The sequence below is a fragment of the Pyrgilauda ruficollis genome, unplaced genomic scaffold (assembly GCF_017590135.1).
Source record: "Pyrgilauda ruficollis isolate IOZ18807 unplaced genomic scaffold, ASM1759013v1 scaffold43, whole genome shotgun sequence".
NCBI classification, from domain to species: Eukaryota; Metazoa; Chordata; class Aves; order Passeriformes; family Passeridae; genus Pyrgilauda; species Pyrgilauda ruficollis.
The window spans coordinates 8,118,669-8,133,309 of NW_024525823.1; the positions used below are offsets into that span (position 1 = coordinate 8,118,669).

Below are 14,641 nucleotides of genomic sequence, written 5' to 3' on the forward strand. Positions count from 1 at the left end.
TTTGTATCAAACTTGGGTCAAGTTACATAGGTTTTGTGATTATGGTGCATCAGCATTACAGGTTTCCCAAATATAGCTAATACCTTTGAGAGGTGTGTCTTGGTAAGGGTTTTCTTTGATGCTGCTTAACATCCATAGTTCCTTCTTGTGTCAGATACCAAAACAATATACACACTTCTGGTGTTAAAAAAGTGTTTCACTGCTCAGGGTTGTACAGCTCAATTTGCTGCTTCTTTTGCCACTAATTTGAAGTATTGCTTGAGGGGGAATATGCTGCACTGCAATGGACATCACCTTAATAATATTTGGAAGATGGAAGAAAGGAGGACACAAGGAATGTTTTTAGCTTTTATCTTTTTTTCAGTTGAGTCACATCTCTGAGCTCTTCTTAAATGATTGGTGCATCAACAAGCTTATAGCTGCAACTATCAGGGCTTTCCAGAATGACATCTCCTCCCCAAAGCTCTAGTCCCTCTTCTGCCTATTATCCTGTTACAACAGACTGATGTCTGTTGTTATAAATAAAATAATAAAAATGGCTTTTTCCTTCAAACAAGATGAATAATGATATCGATGAGAGAGGCAAAAGAAAAATGGGCTGACAAATTTAGAAAAGCTGGGGGATATAAGTAGACAATAATAGGGAGGATAAAGTACCAGCTCCAACCAGAGGTGGGAGGGAGGAACTGGGTGGCATATGAATAGAGTAATCAACATGAAATGGAAAGGAGAGACATTAAAACCACAAGTACTTGGGGGTTCTTTGGACTTCCCAGAAAGGAATACCTGAAATACAGACAGCAGTGAAGATGCTGTGCCCAGGAAATCTGGGCTCAGTGGGTAGAAGGCATTGGTACTATATGTAAGAAATTGAGCTGACCAAAACTTTTTTCTTTTTTTTTCTGAAAAATTCTGTACCTGTCCCATCTGAAAAGGCTTGCTATGCAGAGACAGTTCCTTTAACCCCCGGTTTGTATTTATTTGCTGTGTTTGCCACAGTAATGGTGTGGATGTTGAAGGAGGTTATATATACAGCTATTAAAGTGAAGCAACTTTTTTCCAATAGCATTTGTTCAAAATACATCACTGTTTGTAAAATGGAATGTGGGCAGGTTATTTCTTTTCAAGGTACAGTATCTGTGTATTTTATGAAGATAAGCTTTAGCTTTTTGCTTGGAAAAGAGGGCAAATGAACTGAAGAAACTTCTAGATTATCCACTTACTGTTAACTTATGTCCTTATTTATAGGGTGTCAGTGCAGTCAGATTGTTTCCTCTGTCTGGGCATATAATGTTGTCTTGCTCTATGGATTGCAAAATTAAGGTGAGTTATTTTTCTGTTTTCATGAATATGTTTTATTCCATCCTGGAATACAAACAGTGCATTTTAGGATCTGTAAGCATTTGGTACTTCTATCAAATACCTTTTGTCTGTGTTAGAACAGTGTTAGTTGTTTTTTAATAGTATTTAGAAGGTCACAAGTTTCTCACGTTACTGCCTTTGTTGTTATATTAATTCATTTTCTGTGAAGCCTAGTTTTACAACCAACAATAGGTCTCTGCTGAAATCTTTTAGTGAAGCATTTGTGGTGTGAACTAATCTCACTTCAGTCCAGCATATAGCAACAGAAAGCTGTTGTTTTGGGCGATTTTTTTTTTTTTAGTAGCAAAACCTTAAGTTATTAAAGTTGGAATATGGTATGGGAGTTTAGTTATTCTAAGGGGATTTTGCTGACATGAAGGTGACAGCATTCTAGTGAATTTCTGGATAGATTGTGATTAATCAGTACATGATATATGTTTGAAATTAATTTCTTAAAAGATGTTTGACATATGTTTGCACTTAATTTCAGCATCATTATTGTTTAACAATTGACATATTTCCCCTCCATTCTTTTTTTCCTAGCTATGGGAAGTATATGGTGATCGAAGATGTCTACGAACATTTATTGGTAATAGTCTTTTTTTAAACTCATTTATGTCTAGAACAACTTCCTGGAAGAATATGGTTTAGGTTAGCTTACTAATTTGTCATGGAGAGGACTTGTGTGCATCCAAGTCAGTGGTTGTTTGGAATGATCTTGGCAGTAAGAACTGAAAAAGATCCATGTTTTGTTAAGAACTTTGTCATTATTCCAAGCAATTTAATGTTGATGTGTTACACCTTGCAACCCTTAAAACAAAACATTAGTGTTCTATAGTCGTCAATACTTTATGTAAGACTTCTTTTCAAAGGCAAAATTTTGACATGAAATTGCCTCACCTTCATGTTGAAAACAGCAACCCTCTGTATTTAACTGGTGAGGGTGTCTCATGGTCTTATCCTCCTTAAATAGGTCATTCCATCTGTGCTGAGTTTTTAGTGCAAAAGCATGGGAAATCTTTTTTAAGGTTCAGGTGCGGTCTTTGTTCATGTAACAGGTGCTTTTTAAAGCAGATAGCTGAGAGAAATACAAACTTCTTAGCAACCTTGAATGCAGAACAAAAGTAAATGATTCTCCTATTGAAATAGGAGCATTTCTAGAACACTGAGTGAATATATGTTGAGTAACAAGAAAGAAGTCTTTTTTCGCCTATTATTTCTGATGACAGCAGTGTGGCAAAGATGATGGCTCAAAAAAGGTTCTCTCTCAATAGACTGCTCTTTTTGAACAGTGTGACTGTTTTTCTCAAAAGATTCTTATTATCAACCAGATTTGCCTACCATTTTGCTATATTTCAATTACTTTGTCAATATTTGAACTAAAAAGAACTGCAAGTCTGATGTGGTGGTCACATAAAAGTATTGAGGCTGAGGGGTAGCAAGATTAACATCAGATGAAAGTATTCTTAATTTTCTGATCTAATTTGTACCTGCTTTGTAATTTTAAATGTTTCTCCATTAAATGAGTCTCATGCAGTGTTTGTCTCTCCTCTTTTTCATTAGATGTTGCAATTTATTAGAGTATTTTAAATTTCCTTTGAAGTTCTGCTTGTGTATCAATTTATACAAGTTTATACTTGTTTATCAAGTTGATTCTGTGCAGTGTTTTTTTTTCTCTCTCCAGTGTTTTAGAGGTGTGAGAGTGTTACGGGGTTTTATTCTCACTATTCTTTAGGAGTTAGTTTTTCTTTCTCACTTGAATTATTCTGTACTAGTTCTCATGAAGAACTTCAATAAGTGATTTTCTTCTTCTCTTTGCATTGTTAGAGCATTTAACTTGAGTAATATGGGTTGGGATTTTTTTAAAATTAATTCTAAGTATGAATGGATGAAAGCTTACCATTGCATTTTTTCTATTTTGTAGGGCACAGTAAAGCTGTTCGAGACATCTGTTTTAACAATGCAGGCACTCAGTTCCTTAGTGCTGCATATGACCGCTATCTAAAACTCTGGGACACCGAAACAGGTAGGCTTGTGTTTGTAGGTGCTGTTATTTGGCACTGTTTTTAATTAATAATGATTACAAAGATACCTCAGCATTCAGGTTGTTTCCAGTTGTCCTTCATATTGTCTTGTAGTTCACTGGTTAGGCTTTCATTGCAGGATAATTAGTCTTTTTTCACATTTGTTTTGTTGTTATCTGCAGTGGTGCAACTGACACTACCTGTATTTCATATAGCTTTTTATTTGAGAAGTTTCATAGTTATTTGTAATGCTAGAGCAATTTTCAGCAAAAAGACATCTTGTCAAATCATTTAATTGCATGTTTATATTTACAGGCATAAAACTACTCTTTACACCTAAATATGCTTAATTTTGAAAAATTATCTCACTTGGTCTTTTGCTTAACCTTAAGAGCACTCCAAATAAGAAAAGATGGTGACCTGCTGGTGTAGAGAGTTGGAATGATAGCTCTGATGCTCTAATGCCTGGGAGATGCTCTGTAACATTCTGCTACAGATAGTTTGTTAAGTTTAAAAAAATACAGGATAGATTTTGTCAATATTCTTTTAAACCTGGGTCTCTTCCTAAGACAGAAAGTTCCCATGTTTGAAAAAATTGTTAGCTTTCTGGGTTAGCAGTGTCACTGATCTTACACAGGTGATAGCCAGAAAGGTATAAGTCTGATTCTCCAGTACTTGAGTCTGAACTCATTTATTTAGACAGAGCTTTTGGATTAACACATCTCCTGTAAGTTACAGAAAAGGAGTTATTGTGGCTGAAGCTAAGAGGGGAGGTCAGAGCTTTATTTTGCAGTTGGATTACTGTTAACCTTTTCTGAGGTTAGTCTTGAATTCTTGCCCAAATTTGTATCTCTTGTTGAGAAGACTCTGATCCTAAGGAGATATGTTTGGCAGACAGTAGTCAGCTTGTGATATCCTGAACCTGTCCTTATGTTCTTGTTATGTCTTGGTGGCATACAGGGTACTGAGCAGTTGTGTTGTTTGGGAAGCTGTAGCAAACTTACAGAACAGTGTGTGTGTGTGTGTGCATGTTTATGCACCTGCATGCATGCAAATGTGAAAGACGGCCTAATCAAAGAGCAGGGCAAATTGTGCCCTCTAATTTTCTCAAGAACATTAAAAGAAGTGTTGTCTGCTCTTAGTAAAATGCTTTTTTTTCAGTATATGCAAACAACCAATCAGCCCATAGGACTTCCAACCTGATACACTATAAATGGGTTTTCTGTTGCAGGGCAATGTATTTCAAGATTCACCAACAGGAAGGTTCCTTATTGTGTCAAGTTCAATCCTGACGAAGATAAACAAAATCTCTTTGTTGCAGGGATGTCAGATAAGAAAATTGTACAGGTATGTCTACTCAATATTTATTTCTCTAAAAGTACTGGTATTTAGTAAAAACCAGGTTCTTATTCTGACTTTTTTAATTGTAGTGGGATATTCGAAGTGGTGAGATTGTGCAGGAATACGATAGGCATTTGGGAGCTGTCAACACCATTGTGTTTGTGGATGAAAATAGAAGGTTTGTGAGTACATCTGATGACAAGAGTTTAAGAGTCTGGGAATGGTAAGTTTAAAATTTTGAATTTTACCTCAAGGTACATTATGAGCAAACTGAGAAGAGAGTTAATTTTTAGAAGTACACATAGCATATCGGCCACTGGAGTGTACTGCATTCTAGCTAGCTCAAGAAAAGCTTTAAAACCCTGTTCTGACTTAATGCTTGAGACAGTTCATTGCTTTCCTCTTCCCCAAAGAAAACATACGGCAGCCCTATCAGCCTGCAGCTGTTAGTGCCCTCTGTTAGTGGTCTCTGCTCTCTCTCCTTTCCCCAAGGGTGTATTAGTCTTAAATTAACTCTTAAAGTAATGTCTGCTCTGTTACAATTGGTGTTTGTTGGTTTTGAATGCTTTGAACTTGGATGTCCATAGTGTTATATGATACTTGACTCATGTTTGAAATAATTAGTTTAGTGTAGCTTTATTCTGGTTTTCTGTTAGTCTGGCTTTTTAGCAATAATTGGTGCACACAGTATGAATACAATAGATGACAGAAAAGGGAAAGTCTGTCCAAGAAAAAATACAAAGTATTTGAAATGGCTTCCAGTTTTTAATATTTAACCTGCAGAGAAAACAGGTCACTCCTATGTGAAATGTTTTTCGCAAAGTTCTAGGTACTAAGATCTTGAACTTAGAACTTCTAAGATTTCTTTAGGATTTGAGAATTTATTTTTGAAATAATCAGTCCCATATCTTGAGGTATTCATTTCCTTTTGCTGTTCACACATGCAAAGCTGTTGCATAATATGGAATCTAGTTCAACAGTTCTGTGACTAATCAGTTTCTTCCTAGCTGCTTGCTTTTCTTTTTTTTTTTTTCTGTATCCTAGACAAGAGACTCCAATCTGTGGTATTGGAATGTTACCCAAGCAGCCAGCTAAATCCTCAGCTTGTCTGTGATCGTCTGCAGTCATTGCCAGTAGCAGTGGGAATGACCAAAGTCTGGGAAGCCAGGCTTAGGCTAGACATAAAATGTTGTCACCATATGCTGCTCCAAGAAAGCCTCTGTTCAGTGCTTCATAAGCAGACCCATGGATTTACTGAGCTCCTTAAAGAAAAACCTTTACAATACCATGTCTGCTAAGGAATGTCTTGTCTTTGTTGAGTGGGAGGATGATCTCGCTTGCGCAAATCTGTTATTTCCTTGAGATTGGATTGCCCTTGTTTTATGAGCTTTGTGTGATGGCTGAAATAAATAGTGAAGTGGGTGGATTTAGTCAGTCTGTGGAGAAAAGCAGGAAAGGCAAAAAGGTTCTGGCATGGGAACATCACAACCTGATTGTTCCAGTAGCAGAAGATTTTTTTCTTCTGAGAAAAAAAATGTGTAATAGTGTTTTGTACACTGAAGAAAGAGCTCCCTTGTTGAAATGATAGGAAACTCTACTCCATGCAGTATTCTGTAATGCAGTTGTTAGAAACACTTTGGTTTTATAAAGAGCAAATGTAATGCCATCTTCCTGGGCATGACTTGAAAACCTTTCCCCACAACCTACCATGATATATGCTAATTGGTCTGTAGGCATATTTCTATTATTTCAAGATCCAGATTTTTAAAATGCCTTAAAACTAAGTTAATACATTCATTATGGAAAATTTTGGAGCTCAAAAAATTCCATGGCAAATTATTTCTCAAATCCTTTTTTCCTAAATTGGTAAGAAAAATTATTTGCTCCTTAGCAGTGATTTGGTTGCTGCACCTTTTGGCACTTTTCTTTGATATGTTCTTCAGCACAATGTTTCTTCAGTATCCTACAGAAACAAAGTAGAAGTAATTATGACCTAAGTATGGCTTAAAAGCTAGTAATTAGAAGTTGTTCTAATTGCTTCATTTCAGTTGTCTAGAGGAATTCTAGTGTGTTTTGTAAATACTTTGACTTGGCCAGAGATGGGTAATGGGATGGCATGTCTGACTTCACAGTGAGGAACATCTGAAAACTTAAATCTCCTTTCCCAAAAATTCATCCCATGCAAAGATTTCATGGGGCTGTACATAGAATTGCAGTTGGTTAGTTGCTGAAAGTTCAGACATCAAGTATAGTACAGACTCTTGTAGATGACATAGTTTATTTAGGAATATTAGTGAGAGTACTTGAAAATTTTCCTGCTTTTGCATTTCATGTGATTGGGATGTTAAAGTTGGCATGGGTATCATATACTTTGTACTCTCTTCTAGAAATGCAAAATATTATTTTGTCTTTGCTTTGTATGCATCTGATCCTGCTTAGGTAAGCACTGAAATGATGTGAGCATTTAACTTTGGAGGCTGTTACTTCTTTTTACCTCCAAGTCAGCCAGTAAAGCAAGAACTGTGCAGTAGCAATTTAGTTATTATGCTGACAGGCTTTGGAGGCTTGTCATCTCTGTAAATCTGTGCCCCTCAGTGGGTCTTTTCACCCGTGGCTCCTGGTAGAGATAATGTAGTCTCCTGAGAGACATCTGCATGATATGTAGGTCCCAAAACTGGTTTGGGTTGTACTGAGGGTTTGGCTTGGCTTGGTTCTTTTCCTTCTTTTGTTAAAGGTATTTTTCTGTCACTTGCCTGGGGAAGAAATTGTATCAAAACCCCAGAGTATAACACTTCTAAGTCTTGGCTAGCAGATATAATTTCTGATATTTAAAACTTTTCAGCCTTTGAAATGCTGTCAGGTAGGGAAAGGACTTTAAAATATTTAAGTATTTGTCACAAAAAAAACCCAAATACATCACATGAGTTTTGAGGTTGGGCAGCCATGATAGCACCTGTGTTGGCAATTTTTTTAAGGGAGCAGGCTGACATTACTTATTTAGCAATTTGACTGGAAGCAAATGTGAAACACAAACGCATCTCTTTATTCTGCCTAATAATTTAATGCAGCATATCCTGCTGCTGTTTTAAGTGTGCCTGGTAGGTATCAACATAAAGCAGAGCTATTGTGAATAAATTCTAGTAGGTGAGCCTTCATTTGTAAAAGGAGAAGCAAAACAACCGATGCTGCATTTAAATTTCTGACTGCAGAACAATTCAGTATTGCAGATGCATCTTCTGTAATGAGACTTTAATGGGGCTTCCAGTGGGATTGGTTTTACCTGGCATTGAGGACTCCAGAAGGTTGTTGGTCTGCAGGAATGTTGGGTGGTGGGAGTGGATCAGGGCCTGGCCTTGCTGCAGGAATAACCTTGTGTCCTGTTGCAAATGGAGCTGGAAATGGTTTGGGTAGGGTGTGCACAGGGGCTGAGCTTCCTGTGCTGTTGTGTTGATCTGCCTCAGAGATGATGTGGAATGGTGGAATGATGGTGAAATCTTCACAGATTTGCTGCCCAGCAGCCATCTTAGATGTGTCTGTTTGGAAGCTGTTGTCCCTGGCCTAAAGTGCATGCTTTTATCCAGTGTATTAAGTGGGTTGCCCTTCTTTTTCTGAGGAGTAAATGATTTTAACTCACAGGAGCATTTGTGTTGCTTCCTGACAACAAAGCAGCTTCTCACCCTGCTGCCCCTGTGTGTGTTGCTTAACTCAAGATGATGGGAAATAACTTCCTCCACAATAAAGCAGGATGATAATTACCTTGCTAATGCTGACCGTATTGCCATCCAACAAGGCTTGGGCAGCTGGGACGAGGCAGCCACCCACGCTCTCTGCTCCCAGAGTGTCCCAGCAGCCCTTCTGCTCTGTGAATTAGGCAATGAAGTCATAAACATCCCTTTTGTATTAATTAATGTTGCTACAGAACATTTTGCGTGTGTTTTCTGCAGAATACATTAATCAAATCTATTTTATGCTGGAGGTTTCTTTTGCTTAATGAGAAAGCCATGTACGTGCCTTCCCTTTTTTGCAGTCTTCCAGTGCAGGGTATGAGGAACACTGTGAATATGCACAAACCGTTAGTAATTCAATTTATGTAGTCAAAACCAAAGGGCAGTTCTGCAGAGTAAGGATTAGACTGTCCTTGTTTCTACCCTAGGCCTTTGTACAGGACAGTGTATGTTAAGAACATGCACTGGCACAGTCTTTGTGCAATTGAGCTGAGGAGTTCAGTTCAGCTGTGAATATTTGGAATTGGTTGGCATCCCAGTTGGGGAGGTCAGGAGGAATAGGGCATGTCAAAGAGATTGAGATGAGAGAGAGAGAGAATCCTTTTTTCTTTTCCTTGTAAAAAATGTTTTAAAAAGAAGAATTTTTAAAAGGCAGAAATATTTGAGTTAAAACAAAACTCAAGTCAGTAAGATGTTCCAGTAAGATCCATGCATATGTCCGGATGTTCTTGCTATCTAAATAGGAACTTTGTAAGAGCTGCAGTTGTACTGGAAGCAATAAAGGAACTTTGTGTTACCATTTTGCTCTTAACAATTAGAATTATGACTCTAATTTAGACTCTGGCTCATTTGATTGGGGTAAATTCATACTCTGAGGTTAAGCTTTAGATGGCTCTGCATCTGGAGCTGTAGGGTGGACATTCATAATATTTTTGAGTTTTTGCATATTCTTCCTTTGGATGCCACCATACATTCTCCATGGTTCAGTTGCCACATAAATCAGCTGACTTGAAGCAGCTCTTTGGAACATCTCCATGTCTTCATAAAACACATACTTCTTCCTTTTGCAGGGACATTCCTGTAGACTTCAAGTATATAGCTGAGCCAAGTATGCATTCCATGCCAGCCGTGACTTTGTCTCCAAATGGTAGGTTAACACTTTACTGCCTTCTTAGACCTAATTTACATAGGCATCTTTTACTGATTATTGTCTCTGTGATGTTGCTGTGTTGCATCCTCCTTTCACCCCAGACTAACCTTCCCCAGTCACTCTGTGCACTTACTCCAAGACTGGATTGGATCGAGTTTTGATTTAAAATTCTAAAGAACAAGTATGTCAAAATGAGGGTTTATATCAGGGTAACTGTGTCAGTTTAAAATTAGGCCTTCATCCAGACAAGGCAAAAGGACTCTCCATAGAGCTACCGTGTGCTCTTTGCTGTATTTATTTGCTGTATTTAATATTAAGAGAAACAATGGAGGGAACTGACAAATGGTGGCAGAGTGTTAAGCAAGTTCAGCAATCCTTGTGGTGCCACAGTTAAGTAGAAACTCCTGTTGTATGTGATCCTGTTCCCTTCTGTTATGAATGTAGTCCAAATAATTCTTGCATAAGAGAAATCCCAAATTGTCTCAGTGTTTCTGTATGTTAGTGTTTCACTGGTGTTTATGTTCTTCAATTAGAATCATGCTGAAGAAGAATAGTTGTTTAGTGCCTCAAGTAATCAGTGAAAATCCTTCTAACAAGGCAAAATTCCTGTTATCTGTTTTGGCCAAATTTAAATAGCTTTAGTGTCACCATTATTACAGTGTTGCCAGACTTGCTGTTAACAATCCCATTAGGCTGAGTAGAGGCTGATCAACTTGTTGCACTGCCAATGTTATGTTGTCACTGCATAAAACACTTTAAAGGCAGTGACAATATGCAGAGTTTGGGACAGAAGTCTGTTCTGGTGTTCTGTAGCACATCATCATCACTGGATTCTCAGGCAGGAGTTAATGCACTGCCAAGATGCAAAATGAGATGAAGTTATGATTAGAAAAGCCTCAATTTTTCTTTCACTAAAATATCTTTATTAATTGCATTCCATTAAGGCAGAGAATACTACATAGTTGCAAACTCCTCAGTCTACCTTAGACTTATTTTCCCATAAAGAAAAGAGGTGATGACTTTCTTAGAGTACCCACAAAACAGGTGATCAAGTAGAGTGCAGCTAGATGGAATTTTTTCCCCTCACTGAGCTATGTGATTATGAGCACCAGCAAGATTACACAGTATCTTAAAAACTTAACAGGAAGTCAGTGGGGTTGATGCAGCACCTAGCTGGAGCAGGCAGAGCTTTAGTAGAGTCCTGAGTGCATTTTGTAGGTATAGGCATCCCAAAGCCTGCCAAACATAAGGTTTCAACTCTTGGCAGGTAGAAACAATATCAACTATTACCTAAATCCCTGCTACATAATGAAAATCTGGATTCAGACAGTGCAAGAAAAAGTGTCAAAATCTCTAAAAACATCCCAGTTAGGTCTGTTTCTTCAGATACACACTGACACCACCTTTGTTTATTGCATTTATAGGGAAATGGTTGGCTTGCCAGTCAATGGATAACCAAATCTTGATTTTTGGAGCTCAGAACAGATTCAGATTAAACAAAAAGAAAATTTTCAAAGGTCACATGGTAGCTGGCTATGCTTGTCAAGTGGATTTTTCACCTGATATGAGGTAAGTTTTTGTGGGAATGAACATCATCTTAAAACTTGTGAGTACCGACACTAAATTTCCTTTTGAATCTCCTGCAACATTCATGAATGCACAGTCCTGTTAGCTCAGCATTGGGCAGAGCTCCCTTGTCAAGCAGCAGAACAGAAAATTTACTCTTGGTATCTGATAGGACCAAGAGAGGCTTCCACATCCAGCTCCCATCTTTTTGCACGGGGTGTGCAGTGCAGGGTCTGTTCCCACAATGTGCACTTGTCTAGAGAAGCTGGCATTTGAACTCACCCAGTTTCCCCAGTTCGTAGGTCTGGTGTGGGTATCCTCATTTACTGTTTAGAGAACCATCTCTTTCTTCCTGTTGGCTTAGTAACATGCCCATACATTTAGTACTGTATGTACATAAGATACAAGTTACTATAAAAACCAGGGAATAACCTCAGCAAACCTGGAGGAAAGTGTCCATAATTTTAGAGAAACTTGTGGCACTTTCTCTTGGGTTCCAGCACGCCATGCAGGGTACAATCACACTGCTTAGCACATTTACCTCGCAGTTGATGAATCACCTTCTGCAGGACTTGTGCACTCTTAGAGCACAGCCTGAAAGCTAATTCCTTGGTAGCAATGTTTGCAGGCTGTGTCAGATGGAAAGCTCCCTGGAGGAAGCTCTTTTCTGTTGCTCACTTGCTGCTTGTAATAGCATGCAAGCAGTCCGCACACGATACAACTTTCATTTTATTCCTGTTAATACAGCTATGTGATATCTGGAGATGCAGATGGGAAACTAAACATCTGGGACTGGAAGACAACAAAACTCTACAGCAGGTTAAAAGCACATGACAAAGTCTGTATTGGTGCAGTGTGGCATCCACACGAAACATCCAAAGTCATCACGTGCGGCTGGGATGGTCTGATTAAACTATGGGACTAAAGAGGGTGCTACAGAGACCAAAAGATGCAAGCCCTGCATACATCTGAGATTAGGGTGCATTCTGCTGTGAGGAGGGGTAGACATTTGTAATACTGCAGTTCTCAGCTCTCTGTATATATGCACTAAACACCAGGAAATTCAGAAGACTCAAGTGAAAGGATATAGTTCTAAATATGGCATCTGGGAATGAGAAGCTAAGCTGAGGTCATCTGAAGCATGCAGAATCATGTGCCAGTTTGTCTTGCCTCTGCTTGTGCAAAACACTCTTGTAAAATAAAAATAATTTTAAGAAAAACTATTTTTGTGGTTCTGGCTGTCAGAGAGTTTAAAGAGAGAACCAGCAATTGTGGAACTTTCTTCCTAAGAAGAAATCTTTGGTACCTACTGCAATAGAGCTGGAAAAGATAAGCACAAATCCACTTGCTGGGATTCGCTAATTCACACTAGAAATGAAGAATTAATTGGAAGCTAGCAGTTCTCAGATGAACTCTATCAACTGAAGATGCCATTCATAGTCTTAGTTTCTGTCTGTAGAATCATGAGGCTACTCAGTTTCACTTTTGCAAGTAGTCTTCATTTTCAGGGTTTTCCTCGTATGGTTGTGTGCTGTGTTGTTTTTTTGTCTCCCCATATGCTATTCTGTTCCAATAAGCATGACATAGTAAAAAAAAAAAAGTGAATGTCTCTTTTTCTGTTTGGAATAGTTTGTATTATAAGCCCCATGAAGGTTTTGACAATTCAATGTATATACATGTCACACTTTTTCTCTTTAAAGAACTTATTTTTAATAAATCTTTTTATAAAAACTCTGCTTATCTTTATTCAGTTTTTCTGTCTTGAGCTGTCCATATAAAATATTTCTTGCCATTTGGTATTTTAATGTGTAGTTGTATCAGTGTTCAGATAAACTCATTCACTTGCAGTGTTCATTCAAAACTAAGGCAAGTTGGCAGCAGGAGAAAAAAAAAAAACCTTTTTACTCCCTGTCTGCTCTCTTTTTTGGGCACATAAAAATAAATGCATGTGCTGAATTTTATCCCATTGATCAGTCTTCAATTACAGTTTTGAATTATACTATATTGTTTACTGTAAATCCAATTATTGCTCAACCACTAGAAAGGCTAGCAAAGGAGTAATTGCCTTAATTGACAGCAGGATAGAAGCTGAGACAGAATCCCAAATGGTCAAGGCAGAAGGAGATGGTTGGTTGTTTTGTGGTTTTAGGTTGTTTGACTGATGCAAGAAATTCTGGTCTTTCAAAGAGTGACTTATACAAGTTAGGCCTTGTGAGTGAACAGGAAGCTTAAGCATTTTTAGGCCAACTCTGTAATGCTGATCTCGAGAGTCATTCCACTGTCAGTCCGTGCTGTTGTGTAACTGCACTGAGTTTACACATTCCTGGTTACTTTCCCATCCCAGCAGCCTTGTGTGCCTGAAAAACTCCACACTTTCACAAGCACCATCCTGGTGGTAACTGGGTATTGCCCAGCCTTGTTCTCATACAAGTACTGACATAAAAAATGGTAGAGCCTGGAGAGAGAGGAAAGAGCTGGTCCAGCATGTCCTGTGGACTGATCCTTTGTTGGGAGAGGCTGTTCCTGCTCTTCAGGATGTGGGTGGGAAAGGGCTGCTGCTGTCTTGCAGAAGATGAATTTCTGATGTGCTTTTCAGAGGGGAGGTTTGATTCCTGAGCTGGGAGTTGAGCTCTGGTGTGTGTTGTGTGCCAGGTGCTGCTTCAAGAGAAAGTAGGCTGGAGAAATTTGGAACGGATTTTCTCCTTCAATTACATTTCCCAAATGCATATGTGGCGGTGTGCCCTGACTGTTAACAGTTTGTATGTACAGAGAAATAAGGAGGAGAAGAGGAATAAAGCTGATAGAAGATCTTCCCAGAGGAACACATACTGGCTTTCACATCAGAAACACCTTTCCCAAATGCTTAAAACCATTTAAATCATAATACACAAGATGCTTGGCTCTGTTGTTGGTACTGTGTTTTTCCATGTGTCATCTACCATGCTGAACTTTACTTGTAAAATATATTTAGATATATATAGATAATATATAGATATATATTTAGATATATACTTGTAAAATAGTACATGCAAAATGTGAAAATAAGTGTATAAACTCTTCTATTCATAATACTGGGTGTTGTCTCTGTAGGGAAAAAAATAAGAAATGTTTCAACCAATTCTGCTGGAGTTGATGAATTGGGATTAAATGTTTGCAGCAAGACCAGAATCAAAATTACCCTAGAAACTTTCAGATAAAATCCTTTGTCCCTCACAGTTGGTCACTGCATTAATCTTTTGTGGAATTTCTCACATCTTTATTGAAGCCTGCAGGGGAAATTTTCATGAGGATAATTCCCTCTTGTTGCAAACTGCAAAGCTCCCGTTGCCAGCTAGTTTGCTGTGCACAAGGACAGATGTGTGTGTGAGTGAGGTGCGAGTCCAGACTTGTTTTCCAGCAGCCACCTGGCCTAATCAACTCAAATCATGTCCTTCCCAATTTCATGTTTGACCAGAAATTGGTCTGTCACAGGG

At 38.2% G+C, this 14,641-nt stretch overlaps 1 protein-coding gene across 2 annotated transcripts in view; it reads left to right on the forward strand.

Moving 5' to 3' along the window:
- Window positions 1-12,899, forward strand: part of CDC40 (cell division cycle 40) — a 37,064-nt gene extending 24,165 nt beyond the window's left edge. For both annotated transcript variants that reach the window (XM_041478173.1, XM_041478174.1), the window contains 8 exons: window positions 1,249-1,323; window positions 1,906-1,951; window positions 3,287-3,388; window positions 4,618-4,733; window positions 4,817-4,950; window positions 9,523-9,599; window positions 11,027-11,171; window positions 11,916-12,899. In XM_041478173.1, the coding sequence (XP_041334107.1) occupies window positions 1,249-1,323; window positions 1,906-1,951; window positions 3,287-3,388; window positions 4,618-4,733; window positions 4,817-4,950; window positions 9,523-9,599; window positions 11,027-11,171; window positions 11,916-12,093 (873 nt within the window). In that variant the 3' untranslated portion in view covers window positions 12,094-12,899. The remainder of the gene's footprint in view (window positions 1-1,248; window positions 1,324-1,905; window positions 1,952-3,286; window positions 3,389-4,617; window positions 4,734-4,816; window positions 4,951-9,522; window positions 9,600-11,026; window positions 11,172-11,915) is intronic.
- Window positions 12,900-14,641: the final 1,742 nt, after the last annotated feature.